This window comes from Dendrobates tinctorius, unplaced genomic scaffold (genome assembly GCF_039654945.1).
Source record: "Dendrobates tinctorius isolate UK_male_01 unplaced genomic scaffold, ASM3965494v1 ptg000074l, whole genome shotgun sequence".
Taxonomy (NCBI): Eukaryota; Metazoa; Chordata; class Amphibia; order Anura; family Dendrobatidae; genus Dendrobates; species Dendrobates tinctorius.
The window spans coordinates 3061856-3080963 of record NW_027361742.1 but is presented as its reverse complement, the minus strand read 5'-3'; the positions used below and the strand labels follow the sequence as shown (position 1 = coordinate 3080963).

Genomic DNA, 19108 nt, shown 5'->3' with positions numbered 1-19108 from the left:
TAGCCAGGTCTTTCCCCGCGAAGGAACAACCACGGGAAGGGCAGTCTCCAATGAAGGAAACCACCTATGCCAAACATTAGTACATTACGTTTTTGTTTAGACTATTGCAAACTCAATGCCTGTACCATGCGAGATTCCTATCCGTTGGATATTAGGGGTAGTAGTCCGATGGCTTTGGCTGACGGGATGATGTGGAATATTAGGGGTAGTAGTCCCGTGGCTCTGGTGGGATGATGTGGGATATTAGAGGTAGTAGTCCGGCGGCTCTGACGGGATGATGTGGGATATTAGTGGTAGTTGTCTGGTGGCTCTGGCTGATGGGATGATGTGGGATATTAGGGGTAGTAGTCCGACGGCTGTGATGGGATGATGTGGGATATTAGTGGTAGTAGTCCGGTGGCTCTGGCTGACAGGATGATGTGGGATATTATAGTGAATGTGGCTATGCGGGGTGGGCAGGGCTATACACTCAGCTTTATATGTGTATATATATATATATATATATATATATATATAATCATATTTTGTTATAACTAACCGCAGTGCCGGGCTCTTCACCTAGTATACAGTATGTAAATAAAGTTCAGAAACTTTCCCACGCTAATCAGTTCATCTCCGGTCAGCCGGGGTGCCTGCGCCAGCATGATTTAATTCATTCTGTAGTGGTTTACAGCGGGGCCGGTATTATTAGCACAAGTCCCTGTTGTAAACTAGTTAACCCCTTGTCATGGATTGCAGTGGGGGACCTGATTGAATGGCGGAGAGGTATGTATATTGTTTTTTTTTTGTTTGTTTGTTTTTAACAAAACAAGGCTTTTTTTGGATTAGGAGAATAATAAATTTGGTCAAAAACTTTGTGTATTTATTTCATTAAAAGGATTTTTAATTAATATGTGTGTCTTTTTTTAATTCTTTACTTTTCTTGGGTTAATAATGGATAGGTGTCTTATTGACACTTCTCCATTATTAACTCGGCTTAGTGTCATCTTTCAATAGCAAGGCGGCATTATCCCATTATTAACCCATGAGCCACCACTAAAGGCAATGGGAAAAGACAGGCTAAGTGCCAGAAAAGGCACATCTTAGGCTAGTTTCAGATTTGCGGACGGAGGGCTGCGGACTTCCTCCGTGAAGCCCTGCCCCGCCCCTGGTTAGCTCCACCTATTTCTGCATGCGGTTTCATGTGGCCTGCGTACTCTATCTTTAACATTGGGTATGCAGGCTTTGCCGCAGTATGCGGATGCTGCCGCATGTGTCTTTTTGACGATGCGGCGCCCACATAAAATTCCAACAAGATACGTTTTACACCGTCAAAACGACGCATATGGCGGCATCCCCATACTGCGGCATGGCCTGCATACCCAATGTTAAAGATAGGGTATGCAGGCCGCATAAATCCGCATGCAGAAATAGGTGGAGCTAACCAAAAGAGGCACGGCAAGGGCGGGGCTTCATGGAGGAAGTCCACAGCCCTCCGTCCGCAAACGTGAAGCTAACCTTATAGATACACCTTTTCTTGGGTGGTTTGGGGCAGATTTTTTTTAGCCGGGGGGGGCAAAAACAATGGACCCTCTCTAGGCTATTAATATTTGCCCTCCCTCACTGGCTTTCCCTCTCTGGTGGAGATATTACTGCGGGAGCCACGCAATTTTTTTCAACGAATTAACCCGTTAATTTAACACCTACATGTCCAAAATTTTACACACATACCCTAATCTAATTATTAGTCAAAGACATATAAAAAACAAAATGAAATGAAATGGTTTACTGTATGTAAACCATGTGTCATCTCATGTCAGGTTTTGTATTGATTTTACAGAAGCCGGCAATTGATTTAGCAGCTATTATGCTATGTAGAACGCTATGAAATATAAATATACTAGCTGAAGAGCCCGGCGCTGCCCGGGCATAGTAACTAACTGTGGTTAGTTATAACAAATTATAATTATCCTCCATCCCATAGTCCCGTGCCCATATACCCATCATACATATCCACCATCCCCTAGGCCCCTGCCCATATACCCATCATACATATCCTCCATCCCATAGTCCCATGCCCATATACCCATCATACATATTCTCCATCCCATAGTCCCATGCCCATATACCCATCATACATATTCGCCATCCCATAGTCGAGTGCCCATATACCCATCACACATCCTTCATCTCATAGTCCCATGCCCATATACCCATCATACATATCCGTCATCTCATAGTCCCGTGCCCATATACCCGTCATACATATCCTCCATCCCATAGTCCCGCGCCCATATACCCATCACACATCCTCCATCCCATAGTTCCGTGCCCATATACATATCCTCCATCCCATAGTCCCGTGCCCATATACCCGTCATACGTATCCTCCATCCCATTGTCCGGTGCCCATATAGCCATCACACATCCTCCATCCCATAGTCAACCATTATGACATCATAATGAGCGGCGGCAGGTCTTGCAACCTATGATGACATCAGCGTCGCCATGGCAACCATTGTGACATCATAATGAGGGGCGGGGCTTGATACGCACACACTGCTTCCCCAGTATGCAAATAGGGGCATTGTGACATCATAATGAGGGGCGGGGCTTGACGCGCACACACTTTTCCCCCCAGTATGTAGATAGGGGAAAAATTGTTTGGTGAATTGGAACGCGCGGGGTTAAAATTTCGCCTCACAACATAGCTTAGGACGCTCTCGGGGTCCAGACGTGCGACTGTGCCAAATTTTGTGGCTGTAGCTGCGACGGTACAGATGCCTATCCCGGACATACACACATACACACACACATACATACATACACACATACATACACACTTTGAGCTTTATATATTAGATATATACTTGAGCAAGTGCTAAATCTAAATTTAATGTCAACATATTTAATGTCAACATATTTTACATGGTGAATCCTTATGCCAAAAGGAACAAATTTGAGGGGTAAGACTTACCAATTTGCAAAATTCATTTTTTCTTGGCACCCTAATATACAGTATGTATTAGGGTGCCAATACACACATGTATTCTATGTGTGTATATCTATTCTTTCGTTTGTGTTTTAACCTGTCATTGGGCTCCATTATATGTCCATTTTGCAAGCCAGGGAGAAAATCTCGTCATACGGATGCCATACGGATGTCACACGGATGCTTAGATGCGAGAAAATTCCATCTTCGCTTGACAATCGGATGACATACAGATCACTGTTCATGAAACATTTATGCTATTCTGGTCCGTGAAAAACGGACCAATTTTTTATATGTTATGTGTGACTCTAGCCTTATGGGCACACTGAATTTGTAAGTCAGAATCTTGAGAAGTATCTGAGGTGTTTTGTTTCCTAGAATCAGGAGGATTTGGGCTCCTTTTACCTTTAACTGAGTTCACAGTGAATAATTGTCATCATGAATCTAAAGTCAAGTCCCCGGTCTTTGGTGCATATGGTTTTCATCCTCAATTCTGCCCCTTTAACGGAAATCATTCTTTAATAGTTCCTGGGGAGGAGCTGTTTTCTTTGTCTAATACCTCTGTGTGGCTGGGGGTTCTTAATAATTTGAGGATGATAGGCTCCAAATAAAAGAATATGGCAGCTCATAAATGCTTGGCTGGTCTGGATCTGTGTGTTGATGATTTGGTGTGGCTGTCTAACAAGAACATTAAGTTTAAAATTCCCTATTGGGACCTGGGACCCAGGATCATAGGCCTCTAAAAGAGAGCCAGCGTAGTCAACTCAGTAGCATTTTGCCTTGCTTTACCACCTGGTTTCCATATTGTGTTTCAATGGTTATGGAGCATCCGACAGGGCAGTGGGGATACTCTATTCTAGGATGGTTCTTAAAGGGATGTGTCATGGCAGCAGTGACCTGGTCCATGGCCCTGGGCGTCCAATGAAAATGATGATAAAGGGATATCAAAGTTTATGAAAGATATTTTGTGACGCCACCTGAGGTATTCGGCAATATAGGTGTCAGCCGACGCTGCTTAAAGAGACCGCTGGGACTGATGGTGATGCAGCAGAGTTGATACAGCTCTCCACAGGTAGAGCTTAGTCCCAGGGCAGCTATAGGTGTAAACGATGATGATGGTGGGTGTGGTGCAAGGCAAGTGACGCTGCAAATAAACAGTAGGACCAGCGTTGGAATTGGCCCACCGGAGAACCGGGGGATTCTCCGGTGGGCCCTGGCATCTGGTGGGCCCTGGCACCTGCTGGCATACAGGGCCAGCAGTTGCCTAGGGCCCCCACTGCTCCAGGGGCCCCCAGCCAGTGGTGTGTCGCACACCATGCAGCTGCTATGGGGGCCCCTGCCAGCGGAGTAGCAGCGGGTGTCAGGAGGCAGGAGCCCCTGTCCCCGCTGCTAAAGAGAAATGAATATTCACTGCGAAGCAGTGAATATCATTTCAGGTCTCCACACCCCCAGAGGCCCCGCCCCCAGCCCAGTAAGCTGCTCTGCAGACTACAGCTGTAAATCAGGGCCGGCGCCGCCCTCAGTCCTCTCTGCTCCTGGCTCACAGCCAGTGCGCGATGACGTCACTACATCGCGCAACCGCTGTGTGTCTGGCAGAGGGGGCAACTCCTGACACTGTAGCCGGCTGCCGGAATCAGCGTGGGAGCGAGGAGGAGAGGTGAGTATTGTGTTTTTTTTCTTTTTTTTATATCTCTCTCGCTCTCTGTCTATCTATCTATCTATCTATCTATCTATCTATATCTCTCTCTCTATCTCTCTTATATCTATCTATCTTTCTATTTCTATCTATTATCTATATCTATCTATCTCTATATCTATCTCTATCTATTATCTATATCTATCTATTTCTAGATCTATCTCTATCTATCGCTCTATCTTTCTATCTCTACATCTATCTCTATATCTATCTATCTATCTATCTATCTATCTATCTATCTATCTATCTCTATATCTTTCTATATATATCTCTATATCTATCTATTATGTCTATCTATCTATCTCTATATCTATCTATCTTACTCTATCTATCTCTATATCTATTATCTCTATATTTATTATCTATCTAGCTACCATCTATATCTATCTATCTTTATCTATATATATATCTCTATCTAATATCTATATCTATCTATCTCTATACCTATCTATCTATTTATCTATCCGTTATCTATCTCTATATCTTTTCTCTGTATCTATCTATCTCTATATCTATATCTCTCGCTATCTATCGCTCTATCTCTAAATCTATCTCTATATCTATCTTTATATCTATATCTATATATCTATCTCTATCTATCTCTATATCTATCTCTATATCTATATCTATATCTATTTCTCTCTTTATCTATCTCTATATCTCTCTCTATAGCTATCTATCTATATATCTCTATCTATCTCTATATCTATCTCTCTGTATATCTATCTATCGCTCTATCTCTATATCTATCTTTCTATCTCTATATCTATATATCTATCTATCTATCTATCTTTCTCTATCTATTTATCTCTATATCTTTTCTCTGTATCTATCTCTCTCTATATCTATATCTATCTATCTCTCTATATATCTATTATCTCTATATCTATATCTATTTCTCTCTATATCTATCTATTTATCTCTATCTCTATATCTATCTCTATATCTATCTATCTTTCTCTATCTATCTATTTATCTCTATCTATTATCTATATCTATCTCTATCTATCTATCGCTCTATCTCTATATCTATCTTTCTATCTCTACATCTATCTCTATATCTATCTTTCTATCTATCTCTATATCTATCTATATCTATATCTATCTATTATGTCTATCTATCTAGCTATCTCTATTATCTATATCTACCTATCTCTATATCTTTCTATCTTACTCTATCTCTATATCTATCTGTTATCTCTATATTTATTATCTATCTTTATCTATCTATCTCTATCTATTATCTATATCTATATCTATCTCTCTATCTATTTATCGATCTCTGTATCTATCTCTCTCTATATCTATCTCTCTATCTACCGCTCTCTCTATCTCTATCTATCTTTATATCTATATCTATCTATCTCTATATCTATCTATTATCTCTATATCTATCTACCTATCTATCTCTATATCTATCTCTATATCTATATCTGTTTCTCTCTATATCTATCTCTATATCTCTATATCTATCTATCTATATATTATCTCTATATCTATCTATCTATATATTATCTCTATATCTATCTATCTCTATATCTATCTATCTCTATATCTATCTATCTATCTATCTCTATATCTATCTATCTCTATATCTATCTGTTATCTCTATATCCATATCTATCTCTATATCTATCTCTATCTCTATATCTATCTATCTCTATATCTATCTTTCTATCTAACACTATATCTCTATATCTATCTCTATATCTCAATATCTATCTATCTCTATCTCTCTCTCTTTATCTATCTATTGATCTATCCATCTATCTCTATGTCTATCTCTATATCTATCTATTATATCTATCTATTATCTCTATTATCTCTATTATCTATATCTATCTATCCATCTATCTATCTAGCTATCTCTATATCTCTCTCTATATCTATCTATCTTTCTACATATCTCTATATCTAGCTATTATCTCTATATCTATCTCTATATCTATCTTTCTATATCTATCTGTCTCTATATCTATCTCTATATCTATCTATCTATCTATCTCTATATCTATTATCTCTATATCTATCTATCTCTTTATATATATATATCTCTATATCTATTTTTAATTATAGCCATCTATCTATATATATTTATCTCTATATCTATCTATATATGTCTATATTATTATTATTATTATTATTATTATTATTATATCTGTATATCTCTATCTATTATCTATCTCTATCTATTATCTATCTCTCTATATATCTATCTATCTCTATATCTTTCTATCTATAGCTATCTATCTCTATGTCTATCTATCTATCCATTATCTATTTTCTATCTATCTCTATATCTATCTACCTATCGATCTATCTATCTATATTTCTTTCTATATCTACAGTCATGGCCAAAAGTATTGACACCCCTGCAATTCTGTCAGATAATACTCAGTTTCTTCCTGAAAATGATTGCAAACACAAATTCTTTGGTATTATTATCTTCATTTAATTTGTCTTAAATGAAAAAACACAAAAGAGAATGAAGCAAAAAGCAAAACATTGATCATTTCACACAAAACTCCAAAAATGGGCCAGACAAAAGTATTGGCACCCTCAGCCTAATACTTGATTGCACAACCTTTAGCCAAAATAACTGCGACCAACCGCTTCCGGTAACCATCAATGAGTTTCTTACAATGCTCTGCTGGAATTTTAGACCATTCTTCTTTGGCAAACTACTCCAGGTCCCTGATATTTGAAGGGTGCCTTCTCCAAACTGCCATTTTTAGATCTCTCCACAGGTGTTCTATGGGATTCAGGTCTGGACTCATTGCTGGCCACCTTAGAAGTCTCCAGTGCTTTCTCTCAAACCATTTTCTAGTGCTTTTTGAAGTGTGTTTTGGGTTATTGTCCTGCTGGAAGACCCATGACCTCTGAGGTAGACCCAGCTTTCTCACACTGGGCTCTAAATTATGCTGCAAAATTTGTTGGTAGTCTTCTGACTTCATAATGCCATGCACACGGTCAAGCAGTCCAGTGCCAGAGGCAGCAAAGCAACCCCAAAACATCAGGGAACCTCCGCCATGTTTGACTGTAGGGACCGTGTACTTTTCTTTGAATGCCTCTTTTTTCTCCTGTAAACTCTATGTTGATGCTTTTGCCCTAAAAGCTCTACTTTTGTCTCATCTGACCAGAGAACATTCTTCCAAAATGTTTTAGGCTTTTTCAGGTAAGTTTTGGCAAACTCCAGCCTGGCTTTTTTATGTCTCGGGGTAAGAAGTGGAGTCTTCCTGGGTCTCCTACCATACAGTCCCTTTTCATTCAGATGCCGACGGATAGTACGGGTTGACACCGTTGTACCCTCGGACTGCAGGGCAGCTTGAACTTGTTTGGATGTTAGTGGAGGTTCTTTATCCAACATCCGCACAATCTTGCATTGAAATCTCTTGTCAATTTTTCTTTTCCGGCCACATCTAGGGAGGTTAGCCACAGTGCCATGGGCTTTAAACGTCTTGATGACACTGCGCACGGTAGACACAGGAACATTCAGGTCTTTGGAGATGGACTTGTAGCCTTGAGGTTGCTCATGCTTCCTCACAATTTGGTTTCTCAAGTCCTCAGACAGTTCTTTGGTCTTCTTTCTTTTCTCCATGCTCAATGTGGTACACACAAGGACACAGGACAGAGGTTGAGTCAACTTTAGTCCATGTTAACTGGCTGCAAGTGTGATTTAGTTATTGCCAACACCTGTTAGGTGCCACAGGTAAGTTATAGGTGCTGTTAATTACACAAATTAGAGAAGCATCACATGATTTTTCGAACAGTGCCAATACTTTTGTCCACCCCCTTTGTTATGTTTGGTGTGGAATTATATCCAATTTGGCTTTAGGACAATTCTTTTTGTGTTTTTTCATTTAAGACAAATTAAATGAAGATAATAATGCCAAAGAATTTGTGTTTGCAATCATTTTCAGGAAGAAACTGAGTATTATCTGACAGAATTGCAGGGGTGTCAATACTTTTGGCCATGACTGTATCTTTATATCTATCTCTATCTATCTCTATGAATCTTTCTATCTATATCTATCCATTATCTACTTTCTATCCATTATCTACTATCTATCTCTATATCTATCTATTTCTACATCTATCTTTCTATCTATATCTATCTAACTCTATATCTATATATCTATATAGCATTATACCCTATGAGGGGGTGCATTATTCCCTATGAGGGGGGCAGTATTATACCCTATGAGGGGGCAGCATTGTACCCTATGAGGAGGCAGCATTATACCCTATGAGGAGGCAGCATTATACCCTATGAGGAGGCAGCATTATACCCTATGAGGAGGGCAGCATTATTCCCTATGACGGGGTGCATTATTCCCTATGAGGGGGCAGCATTATACCCTATGAGGGGGTGCATTATTCCCTATGAGGGGGTGCATTATTCCCTATGAGGGGGGTAGTATTATACCCTATGAGGGGGGCAGTATTATACCCTATGAGGGGGGCAGTATTATACCCTATGAGGGGGTACATTATACCCTATGAGGGGGTGCATTATACCCTATGAGGGGGGCAGTATTATACCCTATGAGGGGGGCAGTATTATACCCTATGAGGGGGGCAGTATTATACCCTATGAGGGGGTGCATTATACCCTATGAGGGGGGCAGTATTATATTCTATGAGATGGCTGCATTATATTCTATGAGGGGTCTACATTATATTCTATGAGGGGGCTGCTTTATATTCTATGAGGGGGCTACCCCAACTCCTGCTACATAATTAAGACATGTACAACCTTATATTATACCCGGATATTAGCGTGTTTTACCGCACAATTGGTGGTCTGGTATTTAACTCTATGCAGCTACATAGTGGGCCCCAAGAATGATTTTCTCTGGTGGGCCCAAGGTGTTCCAGTCCGACGCTGAGTAGGACACAGTAGGTTTCAGTCTTCACACTTTTACTCACAGTTCGATGTTACAATCCCCAGCCAGGGTGCTGTGTCCTCCAGGTCAGTGGTCCAGCCAGCTCTCAGGTAGTTTGGGGTACACAGGGTCAGAACCCCCTTCAGATGTTCCTTTCCTGGCTGTCTCATTGAGCTGGCTCCCACCTCTCCTGCCCTGTGCCTGCCACACAGTGTCCCAAGCCAGCAACCTCGGATCTTGTCGGGAGACAAGCTCTAGGTCCCTTGATCCTATCTGGCTGCCTTTTTTGTGAATATGTATGGATGTGGCTGCAGCACATGCAAATACTGCAGCCTCCTGTTAGCTAGCTGAGTCCTCAGTTTCTCCACTAGACTGCGGCCGATCCCCTAGCTGCAACCTGGTCCCTCCACCCGACTGCAGTCGGCGTGGATACGGGCCCCACGGGTGGATTCCTTACTACACGTGCCTCTAGGAACCCTTCTTCCTCTCTTCCACTGAAGCTTATCTTTCTGTTCTTCTGTCTTTTCTTTCACTCTTTCTGCTGTCTGCTGGTCCAGGGCTGAGCTCCTCACTGCTCAAGTCCCCAGCACCAACTGAACACTTTCCCTCCAACTGTCACTTCCTTCAGCTCCCTCTGCTGCTTTCTCCACCCACACCTTCTGCCTAGTCCCTCCCTGCGCCTGAGAGGTCTGGTATTGGATGCAAGTGTCTGGGTTCTGGATAGTGCCCCCTCCTTACCTGAGAGCGGAGTATCACACCTCTTTTTGAGGTGCAGTACCTTTGAGGCGACTGAAACCTCAGGGGCGCCACAGTTACTTTTCAAGAAATGTTGTGCATCCACAGAACCAGCCACCTTCTCCATTCATTGTTAACGGGAATCTGGAGTTTCAGATAGCCAAGATTATTGACTCCCACCTTGTATATCGGTCAATTCAGAATTTGGTACATTGGAAGGGTTATGATTTAAAATCGTGAATTTGCGTACGAGCATCTGATGTTCCTCAAACCAAGTTGGTTTGGTCCTCTCATGCCTCATATCCTGATAAACCTGATTCTGAGGGTCCAGAGTCCCCTCTTAGGTGTGGTACTGTATTGGGGGTACCGCGACAGAGAGTGGTCTCCTCTAGTATAGGGGTCAGAAGATTGCAGTGTCTAGCTACATGCGCAACTGCACTGGATGGGTCTGCTTTGCCTTTCAGGTAGCTGTGCAGATTTATTTTTCTATGGTTTTGCAAGGGTTAAGCTGTTCTGGGTTTCTTTTGGGTGGCAAGGAGCAATAGCGCTTTTCCAGAGCCTTTGTGCTGCCAGTAATGTGGAAGCCCGTATATTTCCATTGACAAATGCAAGCTCACTGTTCAACAACAAAATTGTAGATTGATAAAAGTAGCCAATTTGTACAAATTTGATGATGCTAAAAAGGAAAATGACAGATAAATTGAAAATTAGCTGTACTTTTTATTTTTGAAGTGTCTATTGTGGAGAGTTGTAGTGCAGTACATGTATGGAAGCAAATACATTTTTTCCTATTAAGTTGGCAATATCCAGAGAAATCTTTTCATTGTACTTAGCAATAAGTGAAGACACTTTTTTTGATTTCATGTTGGCAACAGTGTTAGTAATATAACCTCTGATTTGTTTTGTTTATCAAATCGCTGTATCAATCAGTTTATCAATCGGTGACTCAGTTGGTGTTTATAGGTTTTGTTTGTTTTGCTGCTATAAGTAAAAAAAATTGAATTTATTTCCATTTTAATAGTGTTATTGTTTTTTTATGGCTTGATGATTGATTTTTGTTTAAATTCCTTGATTTTGTATTAACCTTCCTGACAACTTTCGGGGTTAATAATAAAATAAGCGTTGTTATTAAGGTACTGTACTGAAGTATATCATGGATCAATCAATTCACAGTCACACAGACTTTGCAAGTCCAACCTCCCTCTATTACTGAATCTGTGTAGTATTATTATTATTATTCACAGATTGAGTCTAGCACTTTCATTTTTTATGTTCTTCAAAGCTGCAGTAGTACAACACTTTGACCTTTCTATCTCAATATGTAGTGATGAAATTTGGGCCCTGATATCCTATCCCTAAGCTGTACAACCTTAAAATTGCAGTGTCTGTGATAGCTACCCCTGATTGGCTCTGCTAAACCATGTGATGCGATAGCTCCAAGGTATTATGGGGAAGTCCGTGCTGCTGATATCCTGATATCATATGACATGGCTAATTTTATTCTGCTACCTGTGACATTTATTTAGATATTTTTTTTGTATTGAAGGGAGGGGAGATCCACACAAATCAAAGCACAAAATGTTCAAAATCATTCAGACTTGCCAATTTTTGGAAATTTGACATGAAGTCAGTTCGATGTAAATCAGTTCTAGTATTAACCCAAGAATCAAACTCGCACTTCCTGTACAGTTAAACCTCTTGAAAACCACCTCCTTATGTGCACAAGAATTACTATAATTTTAATATTCTGTTTAATCTTATATACAGGTGTTTTCTTATCACTGGGTTACACCATCCATAAGATCATTTCTGCAATTTTGGGTCGTCATCTAGGCAACATTTTACTTTAGGTGTATCCTCAAAACTGAATGATAAATGCTATAAACACACAAAAATCATCATTTGAACAATTGTTCATTTTTTAGAGCACTTTTTTTTACCTAATATCAATTACTAAATTAAATAATGAGCAATTTATTTGTCTATTTTTTACAGCTATTACATGTAGACTTGCCTATTCTTCATACAAAGATAAGGATGTTACTAAATATAAATGTTCTCAGTCGTGGAGGCCAAAATCAGATCTTGTGCAGTGTTTTAATTATGGCTGGGGTCCACCACTCATTTGTAAAAGTAAGTCTTATTAGCTGAAAAAGATGTGCATTAGTGATGTTAAAAATATATTCTGCTTTTAGTTTTGAAGAGTTCTGACTGTCTGCTTATTTCACTTTATACTATTGTAGAGTAATAATATGCTGACTGATTCAATTTTGCCTACATTTTCTTTGCACTGTTCTATACTTTCTGTGTAGACTCCATAATCTATGGAAGCATTGATTTCATGTCTAATTACTTATCATTAGAGTTGAGCGATACCGTCCGATATTTCAAAGTATCGTATCGGATGGTATCGGCAGATCTTTAAAAAAAGTATCGGTATCGCCGATTCCGATACCGGAAGTCCCATTCAAGTCTATGGGACTTCCGGTATCGGAATAAGAAAAACCCTTTCCTGCCCTTGTACAGCCTCTCTGGGGTCTGTACGGGCCTTTCGGGGGGCTGTGCCGGCCTGCCAGGGGGTCTGTGCAGGCTCCGGTGGTCTGTGCCGACCTGCCGGTGGTCTGTGCAGGCTCCGGGGGGCTGTGCCGGCCTGCCGGGGGGCTGTGCAGGCTCCGGGGGGCTATGCCGGCCTGCCGGGGGGCTGTGCCGGCCTGCCGGGGGGCTGTGCCGGCCTGCCGGTGGTCTGTGCAGGCTCTGGGGGTCTGTGCAGGCATCGTCCGATGGGACTACAAGTCCCATCGGGCGATGCCTGCTACCATGACAGTGATTGACACATTAGCCAATGATGGGACAGTAGTAGTCCCATCATCCGGCTAATGTGTTAAATGTAAAAAAAAAAAAAAATTACATGCTACATACATACAACATGCATACTACATACATGCTACATTCATACTACATACTACATACATGCTACATTCATACTACATAAATACTACATGCAACATACATACTACATATATACTACATGCATGCTACATACATACTGCATGCTACATACATACCACATATATACTACATACATACTACATGCATGCTACATGCATGCTACATGCTACATACATAACACATATATACTACATGCATGCTACATACATACTACATGCTACATACTACATATATACTACATGCATGCTACATACTACATGCTACATACATACTACATATATACTACATGCATGCTACATACATACTGCATGCATGCTACATACATACTACATGCTACATACATACCACATACATACTACATATATACTACATGCATGCTACATACATACTGCATGCTACATGCATGCTACATACATACTACATGCTACATACATACCACATACATACTACATATATACTACATGCATGCTACATACATACTACATGCTACATACTACATATATACTACATGCATGCTACATACTACATGCTACATACATACTACATATATACTACATGCATGCTACATACATACTACATGCTACATACATACCACATACATACTACATATATACTACATGCATGCTACATACATACTGCATGCTACATGCATGCTACATACATACTACATACATACTACATGCTACATACATACCACATATATACTACATACATACAATACATTCATACAATACATACATAGACATACAGTACATATAACATAGAGTAACATACTTACCAATACTTGTCACATTGTTCCCCGAAGCCATTGTCTTTTCCGGAATAAATATTAACATAACAAACCACAAAAATACTCACCCACGATCCGAAGCAGTCCACGAGTGTGTCCCACGACGATCTTGGGTAGAGAACTGCAGCATCAGCTGTTGCTGCCGTTCTCTACGGGCTGCAGGAATCCAATGACGGAAGGTAGGTATCCTTCCGCACTGTATTCCTCCGCCACTTAAAAAAAAAAAAAGTCCCTAGTCTCACTTTATGCCATTGCTGTGTGGGAAATTCCCACACAGCAATGGCATAAAGTGAGACTAGGGACTTTTTTTTTTTTTAAGTGGCGGAGGAATACAGTGCGGAAGGATACCTACCTTCCGTCATTGGATTCCTGCAGCCCGTAGAGAACGGCAGCATCATCTGATGCTGCAGTTCTCTACCCAAGATCGTCGTGGGACACACTCGTGGACTGCTTCGGATCGTGGGTGAGTATTTTTGTGGTTTGTTATGTTAATATTTATTCCGGAAAAGACAATGGCTTCGGGGAACAATGTGACAAGTATTGGTAAGTATGTTACTCTATGTTATATGTACTGTATGTCTATGTATGTATTGTATGAATGTATTGTATGTATGTAGTATATATGTGGTATGTATGTAGCATGTAGTATGTATGTAGTATGTATGTAGCATGCATGTAGCATGTAGTATGTATGTAGCATGCATGTAGTATATATGTAGTATGTATGTAGCATGCATGTAGTATATATGTAGCATGTATGTAGTATGTATGTGGTATGTATGTAGCATGTAGTATGTATGTAGCATGCATGTAGTATATATGTAGTATGTATGTAGCATGTAGTATGTATGTAGTATGTATGTAGTATGTATGTGGTATGTATGTAGCATGTAGTATGTATGTAGCATGCATGTAGTATATATGTAGTATGTATGTAGCATGTAGTATGTATGTAGTATGTATGTAGTATGTATGTGGTATGTATGTAGCATGTAGTATGTATGTAGCATGCATGTAGTATATATGTAGTATGTAGTATGTATGTAGTATGTATGTGGTATGTATGTAGCATGTAGTATGTATGTAGCATGCATGTAGCATGCATGTAGTATGTATGTAGCATGCATGTAGTATGTATGTAGCATGCATGTAGTATGTATGTAGTATGTATGTAGTATGTATGTAGCATGCAGTATGTATGTAGCATGTATGTAGTATGTATGTAGTATGTATGTAGTATGTATGTAGCATGTAGTATGTATGTAGCATGCATGTAGTATATATGTAGTATGTATGTAGCATGCATGTAGTATGTATGTAGTATGTATGTAGTATGTATGTAGCATGTAGTATGTATGTAGCATGTATGTAGTATGTATGTAGTATATATGTAGTATGTATGTAGCATGCATGTAGTATGTATGTAGCATGTAGTATGTATGTAGCATGCATGTAGTATATATGTAGCATGTATGTAGTATGTATGTAGTATATATGTAGTATGTATGTAGCATGTAGTATGTATGTAGCATGCATGTAGTATATATGTAGTATGTATGTAGCATGTAGTAAGTATGTAGTATGTATGTAGTATGTATGTGGTATGTATGTAGCATGTAGTATGTATGTAGCATGCATGTAGTATATATGTAGTATGTATGTAGCATGTAGTATGTATGTAGTATGTATGTAGTATGTATGTGGTATGTATGTAGCATGTAGTATGTATGTAGCATGCATGTAGTATATATGTAGTATGTAGTATGTATGTAGTATGTATGTGGTATGTATGTAGCATGTAGTATGTATGTAGCATGCATGTAGCATGCATGTAGTATGTATGTAGCATGCATGTAGTATGTATGTAGCATGCATGTAGTATGTATGTAGTATGTATGTAGTATGTATGTAGCATGCAGTATGTATGTAGCATGTATGTAGTATGTATGTAGTATGTATGTAGTATGTATGTAGCATGTAGTATGTATGTAGCATGCATGTAGTATATATGTAGTATGTATGTAGCATGCATGTAGTATGTATGTAGTATGTATGTAGTATGTATGTAGCATGTAGTATGTATGTAGCATGTATGTAGTATGTATGTAGTATATATGTAGTATGTATGTAGCATGCATGTAGTATGTATGTAGCATGTAGTATGTATGTAGCATGCATGTAGTATGTATGTAGCATGTATGTAGTATGTATGTAGTATATATGTAGTATGTATGTAGCATGTAGTATGTATGTAGCATGCATGTAGTATGTATGTAGTATTTTTTTTTTTTTTTTTTAAACATTTAACACATTAGCCGGATGATGGGACTACTACTGTCCCATCATTGGCTAATGTGTCAATCACTGTCATGGTAGCAGGCATCGCCCGATGGGTCTTGTAGTCCCATCGGACGATGCTTGCACAGACCCCCGGACATCAGCACAGCCCCCCGGCAGGCCGGCACAGCCCCCCGGCAGGCCGGTACAGACCCCCACAGGGTGCACAGACCACCGGCAGGCCGGCACAGCCCCCCGGCAGGCCGGTACAGACCCCGGGCAGTCCACACAGCCCCCCGGCAGGCCGGCACAGCCCCCCGGCAGGCCGGCAGAGACCCCCGGAAGGCCCGAAATGACGGCGCATCATGATGCGCACACACCGCGCATCATGATGACGTCAGGCCGTCAATCAACTGAACTTCCGATTCCGATGCCGAATTCCGATATTGAAAAAATATCGGAAGTCGGTATCGGAATTCCGATACAGCAAGTATCGGCCGATACCCGATACTTGCGGTATCGGAATGCTCAACACTACTTATCATTCTTTGGTACTACTCAAACAAACAACTCTGAAGTGCAGCTCTACTTACTCAGATTGACTGATATGCAGTGATATAACTATAGTCCGATGGGCCCCAGTGCAAGACTTCGACCAGGGCCTTCCACCTTACACTACCCCCTTTGGACATGGGTACCCATTTCAACCCCCATCCCCTTCTCCTTTGAATTTTGGTCAGAAATTTCCTCCTTTCCCTCATTATTTAGTAATGTCCCCCAACCTGTACTAATGTCCTCCATCCTTAGCCCATGCTGGTATATATATATATATATGTTCCTCATCCTGGTATACATGTCCTACATCCTGGGATATATATGTTGTCCATTCTGGGCCCAACCTGGTATGTGTACACTGGTGAACAAAAGGGTAACAATGTTTTGAACTTTTAACTTTCAGACTCAGTATCTCACCATCCACTACTGATTTGAAAGTGAAACTACCATCATTTTATACACAATCATCTTGAATATCTCATACATAAATTTGATTTGCAACTATTTAACATATGATTAGTTATCCAGATTCTTGCCATGTCACTGAATTGTTACTAGAAAAGGGGGAGACAGGGCGCTTCCAATGCGTAGGTCTGTATGGAAAATAGATGAGTGCACAGCAAGTGTTAGGCTCACCTGATAAGGTTGTGAGAGTCACAACACCTATAATCGCATAAAACAGCTTCAGCAGTCTGCACGAGGTCCAAGGACTTGGTACAAAGAGAAGGCTGGTAGTGCAATAAGAGACTGCGCTGCTCTGGTAGAATTCAAGGTATCTTTATTGCCAACGCGTTTCCTGAGCCAGTCCCAGCTCACTTCATCAGGGCATCCTGATGAAGTGAGCTGGGACTGGCTCAGGAAACGCATTGGCAATAAAGATACCTTGAATTCTACCACAGCAGCGCAGTCTCTTATTGCACTACCAGCCTTCTCACTGAATTGCTACTGTTTTACTCCTGGTGGTGGAAAAAAAAAATTATTCATGTATACTACAATATACAACCTGTGACCGCGATCGTTACGCACCCGTTTGCTGTCAGGAACACAACACTGCACTTGCTCACTGAACCAGTGCGCGTGTCCTGAGTACAAAGACTGTGCACAAAGATACCTGCAGAGCGGGATCTCAGTGGTGACAATGCATGCTCCAAGCTCACAGGACCTGAAGCATGTGACTGCTGGGGGCATGGCCTCAGCCACACAGAGCCAGGAGCTGCAGGGAAACTCCTAGAAAGGTACCTACAGGACAATGTTACCAAGGGGCATAGACAGAGACAGAAACCAGATGAAGCCGGGTCAAAGCACAAGATAGCAATACAGTACCAAAGGGTTAGACAGAATGGATAGTCAGGACGTAGCAATACACCAGAAAACCAGAACGGGCAATAGACGGTACAATAGGGACAAACTGTAACGGAGTAGCGATAGCCAAGCCAGGGGGTCAGAACCAGAAAAGACAATAGTACCAAAACGAGAGACGGAGTACAGAGTGAGGGGACAGACCGGATCATACACGGGAAGCAAACAAGCAACGCAGAATACACGCACACCAGGGGTCAGACACACCAGAACAACAGTATAGCTGACAGAGAACCCTGGTAAAGAGTGAGTATAAATACCCCTCCCAGATCCAGAAAGAGGCCACAAACACTTAACCCTGTGAGTGCAGGGCAAGAACCCTGTCCAAACCATGACAGTTACTATGTATAAACAAAAAATCCAAGACAAATTTATGGATAGCATTATAATTTTTTAAATAAAAGTCTCTATCCTTGATTTACAGAAGATTACCCAGCATGATCGATAAAAATTATTCATATTTCTGTAACTAAATAAAATTATTAATAACTACATAATTTATTGCTTGTGGAATCAGATTAAATATTGTATGCAATGGTAGTTACTAGAGTTGAGCGAAACGGGTCGAAAAATTTCAAAAGTCGCCGACTTTTGGTAAGTCGGGTTTCATGAAACGAAACTCGACCCTAGGGTGAGGTCGGCCACGAGCTCGGCGACTTTAGCGCCAAAGTCGTGTTTCAAAAGTTTGTTTTCACAGGGGGTATAAAAGGGCGTGCACACCGACCGCCATGTTACTCATGCTGATCTCAGAATAGGGAGAGCTGCTGCTGCTGCTGCTGCTGATTCTGTAGGGAGAGCGTTAGGCAGGGAAGAAGACACCAAAAACTGCTTCTGCTGCTAGCGATTTTGCCTGTACAACACACCAGTCACTGTGTGTGCAGTGCAAGTGG

General features: G+C 40.6%; 1 protein-coding gene across 3 annotated transcripts in view; it reads left to right on the top strand.

Moving 5' to 3' along the window:
* The window catches only part of LOC141096343 (complement factor H-related protein 1-like), a 511185-nt gene that overhangs the window by 137560 nt on the left and 354517 nt on the right, over positions 1-19108 (top strand). For all 3 annotated transcript variants that reach the window (XM_073582884.1, XM_073582883.1, XM_073582882.1), the window contains one exon: positions 12284-12421. In XM_073582884.1, coding sequence (XP_073438985.1) covers positions 12284-12421 — 138 coding nt within the window. The remainder of the gene's footprint in view (positions 1-12283; positions 12422-19108) is intronic.